At 44.8% G+C, this 19,880-nt stretch overlaps 1 protein-coding gene across 3 annotated transcripts in view; it reads left to right on the top strand.

Moving 5' to 3' along the window:
- Positions 1-19,880, top strand: part of NUP133 (nucleoporin 133) — a 397,333-nt gene that overhangs the window by 1,479 nt on the left and 375,974 nt on the right. For all 3 annotated transcript variants that reach the window (XR_008891412.1, XM_056566853.1, XM_056566852.1), the window contains exon 2: positions 16,774-16,892. Coding sequence is in view for 2 of the 3 variants with exons in the window: in XM_056566853.1 (XP_056422828.1) it covers positions 16,774-16,892 (119 nt within the window). In the remaining variant the exon portion in view is untranslated. The remainder of the gene's footprint in view (positions 1-16,773; positions 16,893-19,880) is intronic.

Genomic DNA, 19,880 nt, shown 5'->3' with positions numbered 1-19,880 from the left:
TATGTTTTTTTGTTTTTTTTTTTTGTTCGTGGTCTGAACCCACACTAAGAGCAATAAAGCGCTTTTTTTTTTTCAGCTGCAGACACAAATTATGGCTTGTTTTTTTTTTTCACCACCTATTGTTTTATAACAACTTTTAATTTACCATAAAATCTACAGCGCAACTAAAAAATGTATTTATAGTGGAAAATTCATTAGCATCCCAAAATGTTTTCAACTTTTGAGCGTTTTTGTTTCTACCCTGCGCTTTATGGTAAAACTGACATGTTTCCTTTTGTGGATCAATACGCCAAAAATGGTTTTGAAATGTTTCTATTTGTGTGTGTGTGTACACACACACACACACACACACACACACACACACACACACACACACACACACTGTGGTCCCTCAACATACAATGGTAATTCGTTCCAAACGACCATTTGTTTGTCGAATCCATCGTATGTTGAGGGATTTGTGCAATGTAAAAGTGCATTAAATACTCACCGGACCGCGTCCTCACCGCTCCTGATGATTTCCCAGCATCTTCACCGGTGTCCGAGCCTCGCTTTCTGGTGACGTTATTACGTTGTTGCGCCGGGACGGAGTGCGCAGCTACGTAATAACGATGCCGGAAAGCAAGGCCCGGACCCAGGAGAGGACCCCGAGGAGCAGGGATAGGTAAGTGAACCTGCTGGGGCACATTACACTGCTATCCGACAGCAGCTTAAAGCGTACCCGTCAGATCACTCAAAAAAACAAAACTGTTATATGTTGCTCAGTATCTCATCCAGATCATGTTCTTTGTATGTGTCTGTGACCTACATTTCTCTCAGAATTAGCTTTATTTCTGAAATACCTTTTATCCCCCAGAAGCAGGGGGGCGGGTACTCACTGATAACCACTCCCCCTCCTCCCCCTCCCTCTCCTCAGTCCAGTGCTTCCTAACCAGGGTGCCTCCAGCTGTTGCAAAACTAAAACTCCCAGCATGCCTGCACAGCCAAATGATGTGTGGGCATGCTGGGAGCTGTAGTTTTGCAACAGCTGGAGGTAGTCCCCCTTTATCTCTCTCACACACACACACACACACACACACACACACACACACACGCCGCCTCATATATTCTTACACATACACATTAGATAGACAGACACACACACACACACACACACACACACACACACACACACACACACGCTTGGACACTGACTTTTTCATCTGCAATGCATGTTTCTGCCTCTCATTGATGTCTACTGTGTGAGAGCCGGCAGCGGTCTGCCTGCTCCTCCCCCTCCCCTTCTCTTCACATGAGTCTCTGCAGTGTGTACAGCCCCTCCCCCCCTCCAAAACGTCCAGGACGAAGCAGTGTACACAGAAGCAGTGAGTGCATTCCAGGAGGCAGAGGGGACGGCAGTTTGACTGTCTTTTTCACTATGAAATACTGAAAATTTTCTAATGAAAGAATTTGCAAAACCTATTGGTTATACATGCTTTACAACTAGGGATAGACCGATATCGTTTTTTTAGGGCTGATACCGATAATCGGTGGAGGTTAGGGCAGATAGCCGATAACTTATACCGATATTCCAGTATAAGTTATCGGCTATTTATCCCCCCGCGACACTGCTGCAGATCATTGATTTAAAGCGGGCGCTTTAAATCAATGCACTGCAGTGGCTTTTGCGATGCCATAGGCTGCCGCCGCCGCCACCTGCTTCTCTCCCCCTACCTGTCAGGGTGGTCCGGTCCATCCATCCTTCATGTAGTGTCCAGCGGCATTCCGGGTGGAGGGTGAACCGGTCCAGGCTGTACTTCTCCGGGGGTCCTCTTCTCCACTCCGGGCAGGCTCCGGCCTAGTAACGAAGCATAGACGCCGCTGCGCAGTGAGGTCGCGGTGCGGCGGTGGCTGTGGATTATCGGCTTATCGGCAAGCTAATTGCAGATACCGATAATGTCCAAAATCGTGATTATCGGCAGATATCGGCCATGCCGATAATCGGTCGATCCCTATTTACAACATATCAAAAGTTTTTATATCTGACAGTGCCTATTTAAGCATTTTGCGCTGTCGGATAGCAGTTAATGCGATGGCCCCGACATATAAAAGCATCGTATCTCGAGAGGCCATCGTATGTCGATTTGATCATATGTTGGGGGGGGGGGGGGGGTTACTGTATATAATTATAATATATTAGGGCAGCACGATATAGGAAAAATGTGCAATTGCCATTTTGGGCCTAAATATTGCGATATAATAAAAAAAGTGAAATCCCCCCCCCCATTTCATGTCCAATCGCGTCCATTTCACATCTACCTACCCATTTTATGCCCACCAGCCTATTTCACATCTCCCTCTTCATCACATTCCTCCCCCCTTCTGTCACTTTCTTGTGTTCTTGTACTGCAGGGTTTCCAGGGCGGAGTTCAAATCTTCCGCAGGACCCGGGAAACCTAGTGTATTACTGCAGTACATGACCTTTCCCCATCAGCCAATCACTGGCTTGACACGTGACACCACTCCTGCCAGTGATTGGCTGACAAGGGAAAGGTCCTACTGTACTAAGAATAGAGGAAACACCGGAGCACACGGAGACGAATCTGCAGGGATCTTCTCCCTGCGCCCTTAGCTCAGTGTTTTTCTAGCAGGGTGCCTCCAGCTGTTGTGAAACTACTACTCCCAGCATGCCCGGACAGCCTATGCCGGTCCGGGCATGCTAAGAGTTGCAGTTTTGCAATAACTGGAGGCCCCCTGGTTGTGGGAAACACTGACTTTTAGTATTTAAGAGCCACGGGAGCTAGCCCGAGCAGATAATTCCATGTTTTCCCGGGGGGCTTTATCGCTATGTCGCAAAAAGCAAAAATCGTGATTTAATTGCTTTTGCGATATATCGTGCAGGCCTAATATAAATATATATATATATTAGGGATGTAAGAAAAAATCGATTCTCGCGATAATCGCGATTTTTTCATTTGCCGATACAGAATCGATTCAAAATATTTTTGAATCGATTCTTTTAGGGATGTGGAATTTTTATCTGCGGACGCCTGGAACAGCATGTCATGTCCCGGGCATCAGGAGATAAAAGTTCCACATTTGTGGAGCCGGGCAGGCCGGATCTGACACGGCTATGGAGCGGGCTCCGACTCGTGCCCACTCCGTACTATGCGACCCCCGGCTGATTTCAGTAGCCGGGGGCCGCCGCTAATAGCCAGCATGCGGCAATCGCCGCGGCTGGCTATTAAAGGAGTATCCGGTGCGCACTTTTCTCATTTTATCCTATCCAGGCTGCAAAATAAAACGCACTTTATCTTACCTGCCAACGAGCCCCCGGAGCTCCGGTACTGGTGTTCGGTCCCCGGGCTGTATTCTTCTTACTTCCTGTTAGTCCGGCACGTCACATGGAGCTTCAGCCTATCACTGGCCGCAGCGATGTCCCGCCTCCGCTGGTGATAGGCTGAAGCTCCATGTGACGTGCCGGACTAACAGGAAGTAAGAAGAATACAGCCCGGGGACCGAACACCTGTACCGGAGCTCCGGGGGCTCGTTGGCAGGTAAGATAAAGTGCGTTTTATTTTATTTTGCAGCCAGGACGGGATAACATGAGAAAAGTGAGCACCGGAGTACTAGATCGCCGCTGTCAAAGCTGACAGCGGCGTCTATTGGGATCTATGAATGCTCCCAGGTGGGCGATATATCGGGATATATCGCGATGTATCGTCACCTAGACGGTATCGCGATATATCGGGATATATCGAATCGCCACACTGGTATCGCGATTCGAATCGAATCGCCAAATTCTTGGCGATTCACACCCCTAATATATATATATGCGCAAATCATAAAATGTTGCAGTATCTTGTAATACCTTTTTTATTGGACTAACAGCATTTTGTAGAGACAAGCTTTCGGGATTCCTCCCTTTATCAAGTCCAAAGCAAATCTCGCCCCCTGCCATAGACTTACATTGAGGGGGCGGAGCGTTACATCACATGGGGCGGAGCCATGACCTAATGATACTCCGGCCCCGTGATCGGCAGTCATCAGACCCGGAGCACGGTAGTACCCCTTTAATCCTTCCAGTACTTAGCAGCTGTTGTATGCTACATAGGAAATTTTGTTCTTTTCTGTCTGACCACAGTGCTCTCTGCGGACACCTCTGTTCGTGTCAGGAACTGTCCAGAGCAGGAGAGGTTTTTTTTTTTTCTCTGGACAGTTCCTGACATGGACATGTCAGCAGCGAGCACTGTGATCAGATAGAAAAAAAATATAGTATACAGCAGCTAAGTACTGGAAGGATTAAGGTTTTTAAATAGAGGTAATTTACAAATCTTTATAACTTTCTGGCACCAGTTATTTTTTAACCAGAGTACCCCTTTAACCCCTTAAGGACCAGGCCATTTTACACCTTATGACCAGAGCGTTTTTTGAACATCTGACCACTGTCACTTTAAACATTAATAACTCTGGAATGCTTTTAGTTATCATTCTGATGCCGAGATTGTTTTTTCGTGACATATTCTACTTTAACATGGTGGTAAATTTTATGGTAACTTGCATCCTTTCTTGGTGAAAAATCCCCAAATTTGATGAAAAATAGAAAATTTTGCATTTTTCTAACTTTGAAGCTCTCTGCTTGTAAGGAAAATGGATATTCAAAATACATTTCTTTTTATTCACAAATACAATATGTCTACTTTATGTTTGCATCATAAAATTTATGAGTTTTTACTTTTGGAAGACACCAGAGAAAGTTCAGCAGCAATTTTGCAATTTTTCACAACATTTTTCGAACTCAATATTTTTCAGGTACCAGTACAGGTTTGAAGTGGATTTGAAGGGTCTTCATATTAGAAATACCCCATTATAAAAACTTCACCCCCGAAAGTATTCAAAATGACATTCAGTCAGCGTTTCAATCCTTTAGGTATTTCACAGGAATAGCAGTAAAGTGAAGGAGAAAATTCACAATCTTCATTTTTTACACTTTCATGTTCTTGTAGACCCAATTTTTGAATTTTTACAAGGGGAAAAAGGAGAAAATGTATACTTATATTTGTAGCCCAATTTCTCTCGAGTAAGCACATACCTCATATGTCTATGTAAATTGTTCGGGGGGCGCAGTAGAGGGCTCAGAAGCGAAGGAGCGACAAGGGGATTTTGGAGAGTATGTTTGCATCTAGGAAACCCCTATGGTGCCAGAACAGCAAACCCCCCCCCCCCCACATGGCATACCATTTAGGCAACTAGACCCCTTGAGGAACGTAACAAGGAATAAAGTGAGCCTTAATACCCCACAGGGTTTCACGACTTTTGCATATGTAAGAAAATAAAAAAAATTTCACTAAAATGTTCCCCCCCAAATTTCACTTTTTTTGCAAGGGTTAATAGCAGAAAATACCCCCCAAAATTTGTAACTCCATCTCTTCTGAGTATGGAGGTACCCCATAAGTGGACGTCAAATGCACTATGGGAGCGCTACAATGCTCAGAAGAGGAGTCACATTTGCAAATTTTGCTGAAATGGGGGGGGGGGGGGGGGGGGGGGAGAGACACATGTCGCATTTAGGAAGCCCCTATGGTGCCAGAACAGCAAAAAAAAAAAAAAACACATGCCATACCATTTTGGAAACTAGACCCCTTGAGGAACTTAACAAGGGGTAAAGTAAGCCTTAATACCCCACAGGGGTTTCACAACTTTTGCATATGTAAAAAAAAAATAAAAATAAAAAAATATGGGTTTTCCCCAAAATGTAACATTTTTACAAGGGTTAATAGCAGGAAAAATGCCCCACAATTTGTAAATACATTTCTTTGGAGTAAGGACATACCTGATTTTTGGATGATTTTGGCTCCGCTGGTGCACACCAGGTCTTGGTATAGGCATGAGGTCAGTCAGGGGCCTCAAGCTTTTCATAGCAGAGGATGTGGGATCCCCCCTCAAGGAGTGTTAATGGGGGTAGCACTGAGCCCTAAAATAGGGGAACACTATGGGGGACAACGGGCCATAACTGGGGTATACAGGTGGGGTACAGAGGCCTGTAATATGGGGTACAGTGGGCCAGAAAATTATAAATTTATAATAAAAGAATATGTTGCCAGAATGATGACCCAGAGCATAGCCAAAACAAAAAAAAATATGCCCGCCCCAAACCCTATGCTGAGTCATCATTCTGGGAATGTGATGTGTGTGGCTGTCCCTAACCTGTTGCCTCAAATGCACACCCGCTCAGCTGGGGAGAGAGCGCTGCGCATTTGAGGCAACATAAAAAAGTCCTCAATTATAGTGACTCGGTGACCTATGACCCATTTTTGAAAAAACACCCCCAGAGGTCTTATCAGGTATTTATTTATTTTTTCAGTTTTTTTGGGGCAATTTAGTGGTTTTAGGAGGTTAACAATTTGGAATGTACTCTGGACTTGGTACATTGGGGTCAAATTATGGAAAATTAAACTGAAAAGGGAAAATTCAGGGCTCCATGGAAGTGTTACTCCCTGAAGCAGCCTATGCAGAGGCCCGGATTATCTGGGCAAGTGTCTCACTGATACGTGGTGTCCTTCCGTATCCCCCTCCAGCTACACACACTGCATCTTTTCTGGGTTCGTCCCTTCTTTCCACTGTGGGGGATAACACCTGGAAAGTGTTGGCCTGGGATGATCCTGGCGCCTGTAACTCCAGACCCTTGGGAAGTCCGGCCTGATCTTTTCCAGTCTCCAAAGATCAGGAACCTTAAGACTTCTTGGTACTGGAGAAATGTCCCTGTGTTGCCAGCGTACTGGGATAGTACAAAAGCGTTGTAGACTGCAACTTTTTTGTACCATGCCCGTGTTTTCCGCATGGCGTTATATGGCTTAAGGACTTGATCTGAGAGATCAACTCCCCCATATACCAATTGTAGTCAGAATATAATCGGGCTTGAAGACCGGTACCTCGCACAGGGACAGGTGAGCTGCCGTTCCCATGAATAGTGGTGAGTAGAGATGAGCGAACTTACAGTAAATTCGATTCGTCACGAACTTCTCAGCTCGGTTACAGTCCGAAGAAAGAATCTCCTAGGACTGTATCCACCTTTTCCAGCCCACGGGAGCACCTGAAAGCTTTACTAATTTATGCAGGAAAAGTCAGCAACCGCCGAGCCGAGAAGTTCATGACAAATCGAATTTACTGTAAGTTCGCTCATCTCTAGTGGTGAGCATAAGGACATCCCTCTTATCCTTCACCAACAACAGGTTATCATGGGTGGGGGCATGGGACTCATCCTTAGGGATAGGCGACTGCACCAAATTTAGAGGGAGGCCTCTCGTTCTTCCGCACTGTCCCACAAGCGGACGTGGATCTGGCGGAAAGGGATCTGAACAGAGGGATGCTGGTATAAAAGTTATCCAGGTATACGTGGAAACCCTTATACAGCAATGGGTGAACAATGTCCCAAACGAGTTTCCTGCTAACACCCAGAGTGGGGGGACATTCTGCGGGTTCAATACGGGAATCTCGTCCCTCATACACTCTAAACTTGAGTGTACCCGGAGGTACGCTCACAAAGTTTTTATAGAGCTTCACGCCATACCGCGCCCGCTTCGAGGGAATATACTGGTGGAGATGAGTCTCCCCTTAAAACTGATGAGACTCCTCTACAGAGAGGTCCCTTAGCGGTACGTAGGCCTCCAAAAATTTGGCCCCAAAGTGATCGATGACCGGCCTCACTTTGTAAAGCCCGTCATGGGTGGGATTACCTCGGGGCAGACATGCCGCATTATCTGCATAATGGAGGCATTTCCGAATGGCCTCGAACCACATCCGTGTCATCGCCATACTGTAAAGCGGGGTCTGATAGAGGACGTCCTCGCTTCAGTAATGACGAGCACTTGGTTTTTTGTCCAGGCCCATATGCAGCGTGAGGCCCCAAAATGTCCTCATTTCCGCTGCATCAATGGCGCGCCATTCATTGGGCCTGGCCAAAAACAAATCGGGGTGGTGGGCAATGAACTGCTGGGCATACAAGTTTGTTTTCTCCACCATGTGATTGACCAGGCTGTCACTGAAAAAAAACTTTAAAAAGTCTAGATCAGTGAAGCCAGCCATGTCAATCCGGATTCCTGAGTCGCCAACAAACTCAGGAATCCGTGGCTGATAACCCTCTGGGGGGCTCTAGTGCACTTGTCTGGGGGGGCTGGACTCCTATTACGCGTGGCATTGCCACTCGTAGTAGTGTCGGCCACTGGGTCACACTCATGGGGGTGCATGGCCTCGCCTGGCGGAGTCTCCGCCGCCGTACAGGGGGACTCATCATCACTACTAGATGATGAGGAGGACGAGGAAGAACACAAAAATGTAGGATCTTCCTCGTCGTCACTGGCAGATTCGGAGGCTAAAAAAAGCGTAAGCCTCCGCTGCCGAAAATGCCCGGCAGGCCATTGCCTTTTTTCTACTGTGGCGGGGGGAGGGAGGGAGGGAGGGTGTGTGTGTGTGTGTGTGTGTGTGTGTGTGTGTGTGTGTGTGTGTGTGTGTGTTTTCGGGGAAGTATATACTGTGTGGTGCTTGGTGTAAAGTGTATAACAGTAATAGAAGAAGGGGGAAAAAAAAAGTTGCGGCCCCCCAAAAAGAAGTGGTGCACGCAGCTCCCTGAACCCCTAACAGGACCCTGGGGGACCTATTAGGGGGTCAGAAAAAAAAAAAAGCTGCGGCCAAAAAAAAGATGGCGCACGCAGCTCCCTGAACCCCTAATAGGACCCGGGGTCAGGGATCAGACCCTAATAGGACCCTTGGGGACCTATTAGGGGGGGGGAGGTACTTTTTTTTAAATTTTTTACTTTAACTCCTACCTGTCCCTGCAATCCGCTTTCCCTATTCTAAGGCTCCTGAGAGGGCTCCAGAGGGGGGATCCACGGTCTTCTCCTCACTGCTGCACCCGCTGACTGAACACAGAGAGCGGGTGCAGCAGCGGGAAAGACCGTTAAACCCTCCTCTGCCACATTGCTATTGGCTGGACGATCGCCAGCCAATAGTAGCGTTGCTGGGGAGGCGACAGTATTGTCACCTCTCCCCAGCAACGTCAGGTGATTGGCGGTGTATCGTACACCGCCGATCACCATCTAGTTCCGGTTCATCGGGTCACCACTGACCCGAATGACCAAAATCACCGCAGATCGCCCGCGCGATTTCGACATGTGGGGGTCCTGGGACCCACCTCGGCGTTTGCCTCGGACGCCTGCTGAACGATTTCAGCAGGCCTCCGGTTTCGCAACCCGCGCGGCGGGATGCGAAATTCGCCAGGACTTATGAGTACGTGCCTTGTCCTTAAGACCCAGTGCGCGGGGACGTACTCATACGTGCTTGGTCCTTAAGGGGTTAAGCATTAAAGGGGTATTCTATAAAAAAAAGTTTTTTTCCTGGATCAACTGGCTCCAGAAAGTTAATTACTATTAACCCCTTAAGGACTCAGGGTTTTTCCGTTTTTGCACTTTCGTTTTTTCCTCCTTACCTTTAAAAAATCATAACCCTTTCAATTTTCCACCTAAAAATCCATATTATGGCTTATTTTTTGCGTCGACAATTCTACTTTGCAGTGACATTAGTCATTTTACCCAAAAATGCACGGCGAAACGGGAAAAAAAATCATTGTGCGACAAAATCGGGGGAAAAAAAAACGCCATTTTGTAACTTTTGGGGGCTTCCGTTTCTACGCAGTGCATATTTCGGTAAAAATTACACCTTATCATTATTCTGTAGGTCCATACGGTTAAAATGATACCCTACTTATATAGGTTTGATTTTGTCGCACTTCTGAAAAAAATCATAACTACATGCAGGAAAATTTATACGTTTAAAATTGTCATCTTCTGACCCCTATAACTTTATTTTTCCACGTACGGGGCGGTATGAGGACTCATTTTTTGTGCCGTGATCTGAAGTTTTTATCGGTATGATTTTTGTTTTGATCGGACTTTTTGATCACTTTTTATTCATTTTTCTTTACTGGTATAAAAAGTGACCAAAATACGCTTTTTTGGACTTTGGAATTTTTTTGCGCATACGCCATTGACCGTGCGGTTTAATTAATGATATATTTTTATAGTTCGGACATTTACGCACGCGGCGATACCACATGTTTTTTTTTTTTTTTTTTTTTACAGTTTTTTTTTATGGGAAAAGGGGGGTGATTCAAACTTTTATTAGGGAAGGGGTTAAATGACCTTTATTAACACTTTTTTTGTACCTTTTTTTTGGAGTGTTATAGGTCCCATAGGGACCCATAGAGACCTATAACACTGCACACACTGATCTCCTATGCTGATCACTGGCGTGTATTAACACGCCTGTGCTCAGCATTATCGGCGCTTGACTGCTCCTGCCTGGATCTCGGGCACGGAGCAGTCATTCGTCGATCGGACACCGAAGAGGCAGGTAAGGGCCCTCCCGGTGTCCGATCAGCTGTTCGGGACGCCGCGATATCACCGCGGCGGTCCCGAACAGCACGACTGAGCAGCCGGGTCACTTTCAGTTTAACTTTAGAAGCGGCGGTCAGCTTTGACCGCCGCTTCTAAAGGGTTAATACCACACATCGCCACAATCGGCGATGTGTGGTATTAGCCGCGGGTCCCGGCCGTTGATGAGCGCCGGGACCGAAGCGATATGATGCAGGATCGCGGCGCGATCCCGCTTCATATCGCGGGAGCCGGCGCATGACGTAAATATACGTCCTGCGTCGTTAAGGGGTTAAAATATCTTAATCCTTTCAGTACTTATGAGCTTCTGAAGTTAAGGTTGTTCTTTTCTAAGTGCTCTTTGATGACGCCTGTCTCGGAAACGCCCAGTTCAGAAGAGGTTTGCTATGGGGATTTGCTTCTAAACTGGGCATTTCCCGAGACAGGTGTCATCAGAGAGGACTTAGACAAAAAAGAACAACCTTAACTTCAGAAACTCATAAGTACTGAAAGGATGAAGATTTTTTTTGAAGTAATTTACATATCTGTTTAACTTTCTGGAGCCAGTTGATATATATATAAAAAAGTTTTTGCCTGGAATACCCCTTTAATAACTCTGGGATGCTTTTTACCTTTCATTCTGATTCCGCGATAGTTTTTTTGTGACATATTCTACTTTGTTAGTGGTAAAATTTCATCAATCCTTGCATCATTTCTTTGTGAAAAGTTCCAAAATTTTATGAAAAAATTGAAAATTTAGCATTTTTATAACTTTGAAGCTCTCTGCTTATCATGAAAAGACATTCCAAATAAATTAAGTATTGATTCACATATACAATATGTCTACTTTATGATTACCGTATTTATCGGGGTATACCACGCACCGGCCTATAACACGCACCCTCATTTTACCAAGGATATTTGAGTAAAAAAAGTTTTTTACCCAAATATCCATGATAAAATGAGGGTGCGTGTGTGCGCGTGTATACCCCGATATACCCCCAGGAAAGGCAGGGGGAGAGAGGCCGTCGCTGCCCGCTTCTCTCCCCCTGCCTTTCCTGGGGTCTAGAGCGCTGCTGTCGGCCCTTTCCACCCCCTGGTTATCGGCGCCGCTGCCCGTTCTGTCCCCCTGACTATCGGTGCCGGCGCCGATAGCCAGGGAGAGAGAAGCGGCGCCGACAGCCAGGGGGAGAGAAGGGGCAGGTGCACCCATTGCCGGCGCCGCTGCCCCGTTGCCTCCCCCCATCCCCGGTGGCATAATTACCTGAGTCGGGTCCGCGCTGCTCCAGGCCTCCGTCGTGCGTCCCCAGCGTCGTTGCTATGCACGGCGCGGCGCTCTGACGTCATGCGCTGCGCCGTTCAGCGCATAGCAATGACGCCGGGGACGGAGGCCTGGAGCAGCGCGGACCCGACTCAGGTAATTATGCCACCGGGGATGGGGGGAGGCAACGGGGCAGCGGCGCCGGCAATGGGTGCCGCTGCCCCTTCTCTCCCCCTGGCTGTCGGCGCCGCTTCTCTCTCCCTGGCTATTGGCGCCGGCACCGATAGTCAGGGGGACAGAACGGGCAGTGGCGCCGATAACCAGGGGGTGGAAAGGGCCGACAGCAGCGCTCTAGACCCCAGGAAAGGCAGGGGGAGAGAAGTGGGCAGCAACGGCCTCTCTCTCCCTGCCTTTCCTGGGGGTGTATCGGCGTATAACACGCACACAGACTTTAGGCTAAAAATTTTAGCCTAAAAAGTGCGTGTTATACGCCGATAAATTCGGTACATCATAAAGTTGACATGTTTTTACTTTTTATAGAACTTGGTAGGAAAAAAGAGAGAATTACTCCAAAAACAGGCACTTCTCCCAATAAAAGGTTGTCTTTATTCCATCATGGTAAATATAAAAGATTAAAAAGCACTTTCAACGCGTTGCTAGCTCGGACCGTGCTCTTTATCAAGACGTACATGCACGTCTTGATAAAGAGCTCGGTCCGAGCCGGAAACGCGTTGAAAGTGCTTTTTAATCTTTTATATTTACCATGATGGAATAAAGACAACCTTTTATTGGGAGAAGTGCCTGTTTTTGGAGAAATTCTTACTTGTTTGCTACCAAGTTCTATATCTGTCTGTCGACTCCTGCTCTAAGCATAACGCATTCCGGTGAGCATAATATTTTTGCCAACAATGCCTGCATTTTTAACCCCTTCATGACCCAGGGTTTTTCCATTTTTGCACTTTCGTTTTTTCCTCCTTACCTTTTAAAAAAAAACATAACTTTCAATTTTGCACCTAAAAATCCATATGATGGCTTATTTTTTGCGCTACCAATTCTACTTTGTAATGACATCAGTCATTTTACCCAAAAATCTACAGAGAAACGGAAAAAAAATTCATTGTGCGACAAAATTGAAGAAAAAACTCAATTTTGTAACTTTGGGGGCTTCCGTTTCTATGCAGTACATTTTTCAGTAAAAATGACACTTTCTCTTTATTCTGTAGGTCCATATGGTTAAAATGATCCCCTACTTATATAGGTTTGTTTTTATTGTACTTTTGGAAAAAATCATAACTATATGCAGGAAAATTTATATGTTTTAAAATTGTCATCTTCTGACCCCTATAACTTTTTTTTATTTTTCTGCGTATGGAATGGTATGAGGGCTAATTTTTTGCGTCGTGATCTGAAGTTTTTAGCGGTACCATTTTTGTAATGATCGGACTTTTTGATTGCTTTTTATTCATTTTTTTCATGATATAAAAAGTGACCAAAAATACGCTTTTTTTGACTTTTGAATTTTTTTGCACGTACGCCATTGACCGTACGGTTTAATTAATGATATATTTTTATAATTCGGACATTTCCGCACGCGAAGATATCACATATGTTTATTTTTATTTACACAGTTTTTTTTTTTTAAATAGGAAAAGGGGGGTGATTCAAACTTTTATTAGGGAAGGGGTTAAATTATCTTCACTTTTTTTCACTTTTTTTTTGCAGTGCTATAGCTCCCATAGGGACCTATAAAACTGCACACACTGATCTTTCACATTGATCACTGGTTTCTCATAGGAAACCAGTGATCAATGATTCTGCCGCTTGACTGCTCATGCCTGGATCTCAGACACTGAGCAGTCATTCGGTGATCGAACAGCATGGAGGTAGGTAGGGATCCTCCGGCTGTCATGTAAGCTGTTAAGGATGCCGCGGCGATCCTGAGCAGCTCTCTGAGCTAACCGGCATTAGTTTACTTTCACTTTAGACGCGGCATTCAACTTTGAATGCCGCGTCTAAAGGGTTAACAGCGCGCGGCACAGTGATCACTACCGCGTGCTATTAGCCACGGGTCCTGGCCGTTGCTAGGTGCCGGGCCCGACCCGCTATGACAAGGGGCCACGCCGTGGCCCCACGTTATAGAATGGGAGCCGACCCATGACATACATGTATGCCATGGGTCGGGAAGGGGTTAATGGTATTTCACTAGGGCTGTGCTGCTATTTTTTTTTTCTCTATAGTACAATGTTTTTACTTTTGGAAGACATCAGAGGGCTTCAAAGTACAGCAGCAATTTTCCAATTTTTCACAAAATTTTCAAAATCAGAATTTTTCAGGGACCAGTTTAGTTTTGAAGTGGATTTAAAGGGCCTTCATATTAGAAATAGCCCATAAATGACCCCATTATAAAAACTGAACCCCTCAAAGTATTCAAAATGACCTTCAGTAAGTGTGTTAACCCTTTAGTTGTTTCACAGGAATAGCAGCAAAGTGAAGGAGAGAATTCAAAATTTTCATATTTTTTTTTACACTGGCATGTTCTTGTAGACCCAGTTAGGAGAGTCTTCCTAAAATGTGTAACCCAATTTCTCTCGAGTAAGGAAATACCTCATGTGTATGTCAAGTGTTCGGCGGGTGCGGTAGAGGGCTCAGAAGGGAAGGAGCGACAGTGGGATTTTGGAGAGTGAGTTTTTCTGAAATGGTTTTTGGGGGGCATGTCACATTTAGGAAGTAAATGAAGAATAGGTAGTCCAGCAGTACCTTTAAAATGTAGATCCTTTATTGAGCTTTTCTTGAAAATGCAGAGCACACACCATACACCTTCACCTGGTCAGCAAACCTCTCCTATGGACGCGTTTCGAACGCATGCGCGCTCTTGATCATGCCCCTATGGTGGCAGGACAGCAAAAAAAACCCTCACATGGCATACTATTTTGGAAACTACACCCCTTAAGGAACGTTACAAGGGGTACAGTGAGCCCTAACACCCCACAGTTGTTTGACAACTTTACGTTAAAGTTGGATATGTAAATTAAATTTTTTTCACTAAAATGCTGCTTTTCCCCGCAAATTTTTTCAAGGGGGTAATAGGAGTAAATCACCCCCAAAATTTGTAACCCCGTTTCTTCTGGGTATGGAAATACCCCATGTGTGGATGTAAAGTGCTCTGCTGGCGCACTACAATGCTCAGAATAGGAGGAGCGCCATTTAGCTTTCGGAGAGTGTATTTGTTTGGAATGGGAGTCAGGGGCCATGTGCGTTTACAAAGCCCCCCGTGGTGCCAGAACAGTGGACCCCCCCACATGTGACCCCATTTTGGAAACTACACCCTCACAGAATTTAATAAGGGGTGCAGTGAGCATTTACACCCCACTGGCGTTTGACAGATCTTTGGAACAATGGGCTGTGCAAATGAAAAATTTTACTTTTCATTTTCACGGTCGTAAACTGTTTCCTTGAAATACAACAGGGCTCCGAAGTGAGAGAGCGCCATGCGGATTTGAAGACTAAATTAGGGATGTAGCAAAAAAGTCAAATAAGCCGGCACTGCTGCAGCTTTGCTGTCGAGGAGACAATCACTGATATCTGACCGCTGTGAACCACACCTGGTCCTGGGGTGCGAGTATAAAGTCCACAAGCCATATACAAATGAAATGGAGAAAATGAAACAACTGCACTCACCATCCAGAAATCAAGGTTTCTTTACTGTAGTCCATCAAGTATATATGATAAAACAGTAGCAAGCGTGCGAGGAGCTGAGGCAGAGGTGAAACGGGACAGAACTGTTTCGCATGATAGACGGGCTTCCACTAGCCGACACCTGGCGTCTCCCTGTGCGCAAGCGCATGATATACGGGAGATGCCGGAAAAGGGGAGGACAAGTAAGTCATGTGATACATTAGAACAATACGTAGAATACATTCATAAATAGGTATAGAATATTAAAAACAAACATGTATAGAACTATAGGGAGCTGGATTATAGTTATGACTTGCAGGTATCAAAGGAATTGGCTGAATTCATTACGGTCGTTGATCCCTAAGGGTCCAGTGGCGTCTAGTTTAACGATTCAGCGCGCTTCCTTTCGAAGCAATACTGCATGTCTGTCACTGCCTTCAGAAGGATATACTCTTTCTAGTCCTGCAAATTTCAATACGAGACATCACTATTGTGGGCTTCTCATATTTGAAATAAGGAGAGTAGCACCTAAACCTGTTCTGCTAGAACGAAAGTGTTCTCTGATGCGAGCTTGTAGTTGGCGAATGGTTTTACCTATGTAAAAAAAGTCATCAACTGCCGAGCCGAGAAGTTCGTGACGAATCGAATTTACTGTAAATTCACTCATCTCTAGTTACTTTTCTTTTTTGTCTGACCACAGTTCTCTCTCTGCTGACACCTCTGTCCATGTCAGGAACTGTCCAGAGCAGGAGGGGTTTGCTATGGGGATTTGCCCCTACTCTGGACAGTTCCTGACATGGACAGAGGTGTTAGCAGAGAGCACTGTGGTCAGATAGAAAATACATTTTAAAAAGAATTTCTTGTGAAGCATACAACAGCTGATAAGTACTGGAAGAATTAAGATTTTTAAATAGAAGGAATTTACAAATCTGTTTTAATGTTCTGGCACCAGTTGATATGGAAAAAGTGTTTCACCGGAGTACCCCTTTAACTTTACAAGAGCTCATTAGGATATATGAAAATTGAGCTGTGATTTTAGTTTTTATCACATATTTCTCACTGTGCCAATGGGAAAGATTAATCAAGACCTGTACTGAGGAAAAGTTGACCAGTTTGCCCATAGCAACCAATTAGATTGTTTCCTTTTTTTTTTTTTTTTTTTTGAGGCCTTTTCAAAATTTGCTAATCTGTTGCTGTGGGCAGCTGGTTGACTTTTCCTCTGCACAAGTTTTGTTGAATCTTCTCCAATGTGTGTGTGCTTCTGGTGATCAGCTCAGCCTTGGTCCTTCTGGAGAGAATGAAAAATTGCAGGGTACAATGGAAGGGGCTTTTATTTCATATAATATATTTACTAATATGAATATTTTTGTTGGTATTATAATTTTTTTTTATTGGTAAATAAGGTAACTTTTTTTTTTTTTTTTTTTCCAGGTCCACGCCTTCAAGAGTTGTCCTTCATCCATGTGCTGTCGAAACTGTCAATTACAATGTTCAGTTATTTGGTTCAACCCTACCAGTTAAAGTCATGGAAGCTTTAACCAGTGTCCATGGTAATTCACTGTATTCTTTAATATATTTTGTTAAGTTCCATTGAGGTAGTGCTGGGTGGTATGACCAAAAATGTATATCACAGTATTTTTCTAGATTATGGCGTTTTCACGGTATTTAACAGTATATATATTTTTTCCACTCATTTCCCATCTCATGAAAAATTGATATCGGTATTCGGTATGAACCGATATACCGCCCAGCATCAAATCTGCGCAGGATCCTGTACTTGTGAATGTACCCATAATCTGTTTGCATCCAATATTGGTTGCTCACACCTCTTCTGAGCATGCTCAGAAGTACCGAATTTATCGATGTTTAACACTGTTTTCAAACATAAAAGTAAGGCAAAAACCATACCTGCGTGTTACATGCTGGTAAATGTACTGGTCACTGATTTAAATGTGCTGGTCAATTTAATACAGTGACCAGCGCCGGCTGCTGTGGGCCAACACTTTTCTCCCTTCTGCCAGTAAAGAATCACGAGTGACGTCCCTGACTGCTTTTCTGCGCGGCATCAGGGACGTCTCTTTTCATTCCCTGCAGCCGCCGATGTGACTGGTCTAAAGTGGCCGGGATGCTGACCTTTAACAAGCAGTCGGCACTACAGCCACACTGACCAGTGGCGGCTGCAGGGAATGACAAGTGATGTTCCTGATGCCGCACAGAGGAGCCGGCAGGGATGTCACTCGTGATTCTTCACTCGTGATTCTTCACATGCAGGGGGGGGGGGGGGGGGAGAATGATGAGGCAGGGGGTATCACAGAGGAAAGAAGGCACACGGGATGGGGTTGGGGGGGGGGGGTTGGTGGTAAATGTGGCACAGGAGCTGATAAAAGGAGACTAATGTTGGGGGTGATGATGAGGCATTTATTTCAGAGCTTTCAAGGCATTTATTTTACATTTATTTTTTTTCCCTCTAATTTCCCTGTTAAAATGTGTTATACGCCAATAAATTCAGTAATAAGGGATCAAAAGCGGATTTTAAAAAACCGATGTAAACAGATGACATTACAGGCTCATCCGTTTGCTATAGACTTCAATGTAAATTTCATATATCCATTATTTTTGATGGACAAAAAATACTGCATGCAGCAACATTTCTCCGCTAAAAATAATGGAATAGGAACCAAACTGGTGACCAAGGACTGGAAAAAATGTGAACTGGCTCTTTGTGGTCCCCGTTCCTGGGAGTTGGTGGGGATCGGACCCCCACTGATCTAGTGTTTGCCTAGATAGGCAATAGTGGATATGTGATAATTGTTTCTATCTGGAATTCCCCTTTTACCCCCTTCCTTCCCATGTTATGATGCATGTATTTATCAAGGGTTCCTGTGACATGACTAATATATACACATCATAATGATCCCAGGTGCTCAGAATTACAACCATGCTCCCGTAGCAACTACAGAGATCAAAGATTGTGCCTGCAGTTCAACCTTATTGATGCTGTTGTCTATACTGACCTATGCATCTGTACGTTTAATGGGGAAGGAGCCATGGCAGACAGGTCAAATCATGGCCTCCGCCATCTCTGGACGCAGACGCTCTGGAGAGCCTCAATGCTCCTATTACCTCTGAAGAGGTGATGGAGGCTATTGCATGCTTGAAGTCTGGAAAATCACCTGGCCCAGATGGGTTTTCTGCGGCCTATTATAAAAAAAAATATTTGCTCCCCTGCTTATCCCTCACCTCGCCACTCTATTCAATTCTCTCCATACAGCAACCTCTTTACGCTTGGAATTTTTAGATGCTCACATTTCTGTTATACCTAATAGAGATCATCTACATATGGCTAACTATAGGCCTATTTCTCTGCTTAATATAGATATGTAGTTGCTAACTTCTGATCTAGCTTCTCGCCTTATTCTTTATCTTCTTTAGTACATGCTGACAGGTGGGATTCATTCCGGGCCCCCGATAATGTGCGCAAGATAGTTAGTTAATTTAATTCATTGCTACAAAAACACCCATGATGGCACTTGCCTTAGACATAAAAAAAGGCTTTTGACAGCATCACCTGGCCTTATCTATTTGCTGTCCTGAATAAATGTGGCTTTTGGGGCCCCTTTGTCAGGAAACTACAACATTTATATTCTTCCCCGAAGGCATACCTCAAATTGCTGTCTACTTCTCCCCAGCCCCTCCATATTTTGCGGGGTACTCGACAGGGGTGCCTGCTTTCGCCAGCTTTATTTGCTCTTATGATGGAGTTGTTAGTGTAAGGAACATAAGTGCAATTTGTTTGCCGATGACTTTCTATTCACTCACCTTTCAGCTTACCTCCGTTCCTAATCTTGCACACATATTGGAAAGTTTTGCTATTATGTCAGGACTTCGAGTTAACTTTACGAAGTCCGAGGCCCTGTATTGCAATGTACCCACCTCGGTCCAGAATGTTGTCTCTTTAAATTTTGGATATAGAAATTCTTCCTCTGGCCTATCTTGGGTGTAAAGCTCACCACCTCATTGTCTTCTCTTTATAATGCAAATTATACACCACTGTATCATTCCTTAAGAGCGGATCTCAAAAAGTGGAATTTCCCTCACCTTTCTTGGGTTTGGAGAATTAATGTTATCAAGATGGTGCTGTTGCCCCGTATTCTTTATATATTTCGTTCTCTCATCATACCGGTTGCTAAGCGGGATTTACTCTTTGCAGAAGCATATAAAGGTCATTTGTGGTCAGGACTTTGAACCGTGCATGAGCTTACCTGTTACCTCCTGCCAAGGCCACCTGCAAGAAACTAGATTTACCAAGACCTAACACAAAACTCTACTTATGACATAGAACAGCGGTTGAGGTGTGCCTGAAAACCGCGTCCAGGGTCCGCCTATAGAGGGCAAAAATACACCACCAGTTAGGGTAAATTAAGTATCATTTTTTTATAATGCCAAAAATTGAAATGCCTCTGCCATTTCCCTTGAGGGATGAGGGACATAAGTGGTATATGCATCAGAACGCCACCTCCCCAACTTCTGGATGACAT

This window comes from Hyla sarda, chromosome 3 (genome assembly GCF_029499605.1).
Source record: "Hyla sarda isolate aHylSar1 chromosome 3, aHylSar1.hap1, whole genome shotgun sequence".
In the NCBI taxonomy this organism is placed as follows: Eukaryota; Metazoa; Chordata; class Amphibia; order Anura; family Hylidae; genus Hyla; species Hyla sarda.
This window is presented reverse-complemented; position numbering and strand designations above follow the sequence as displayed.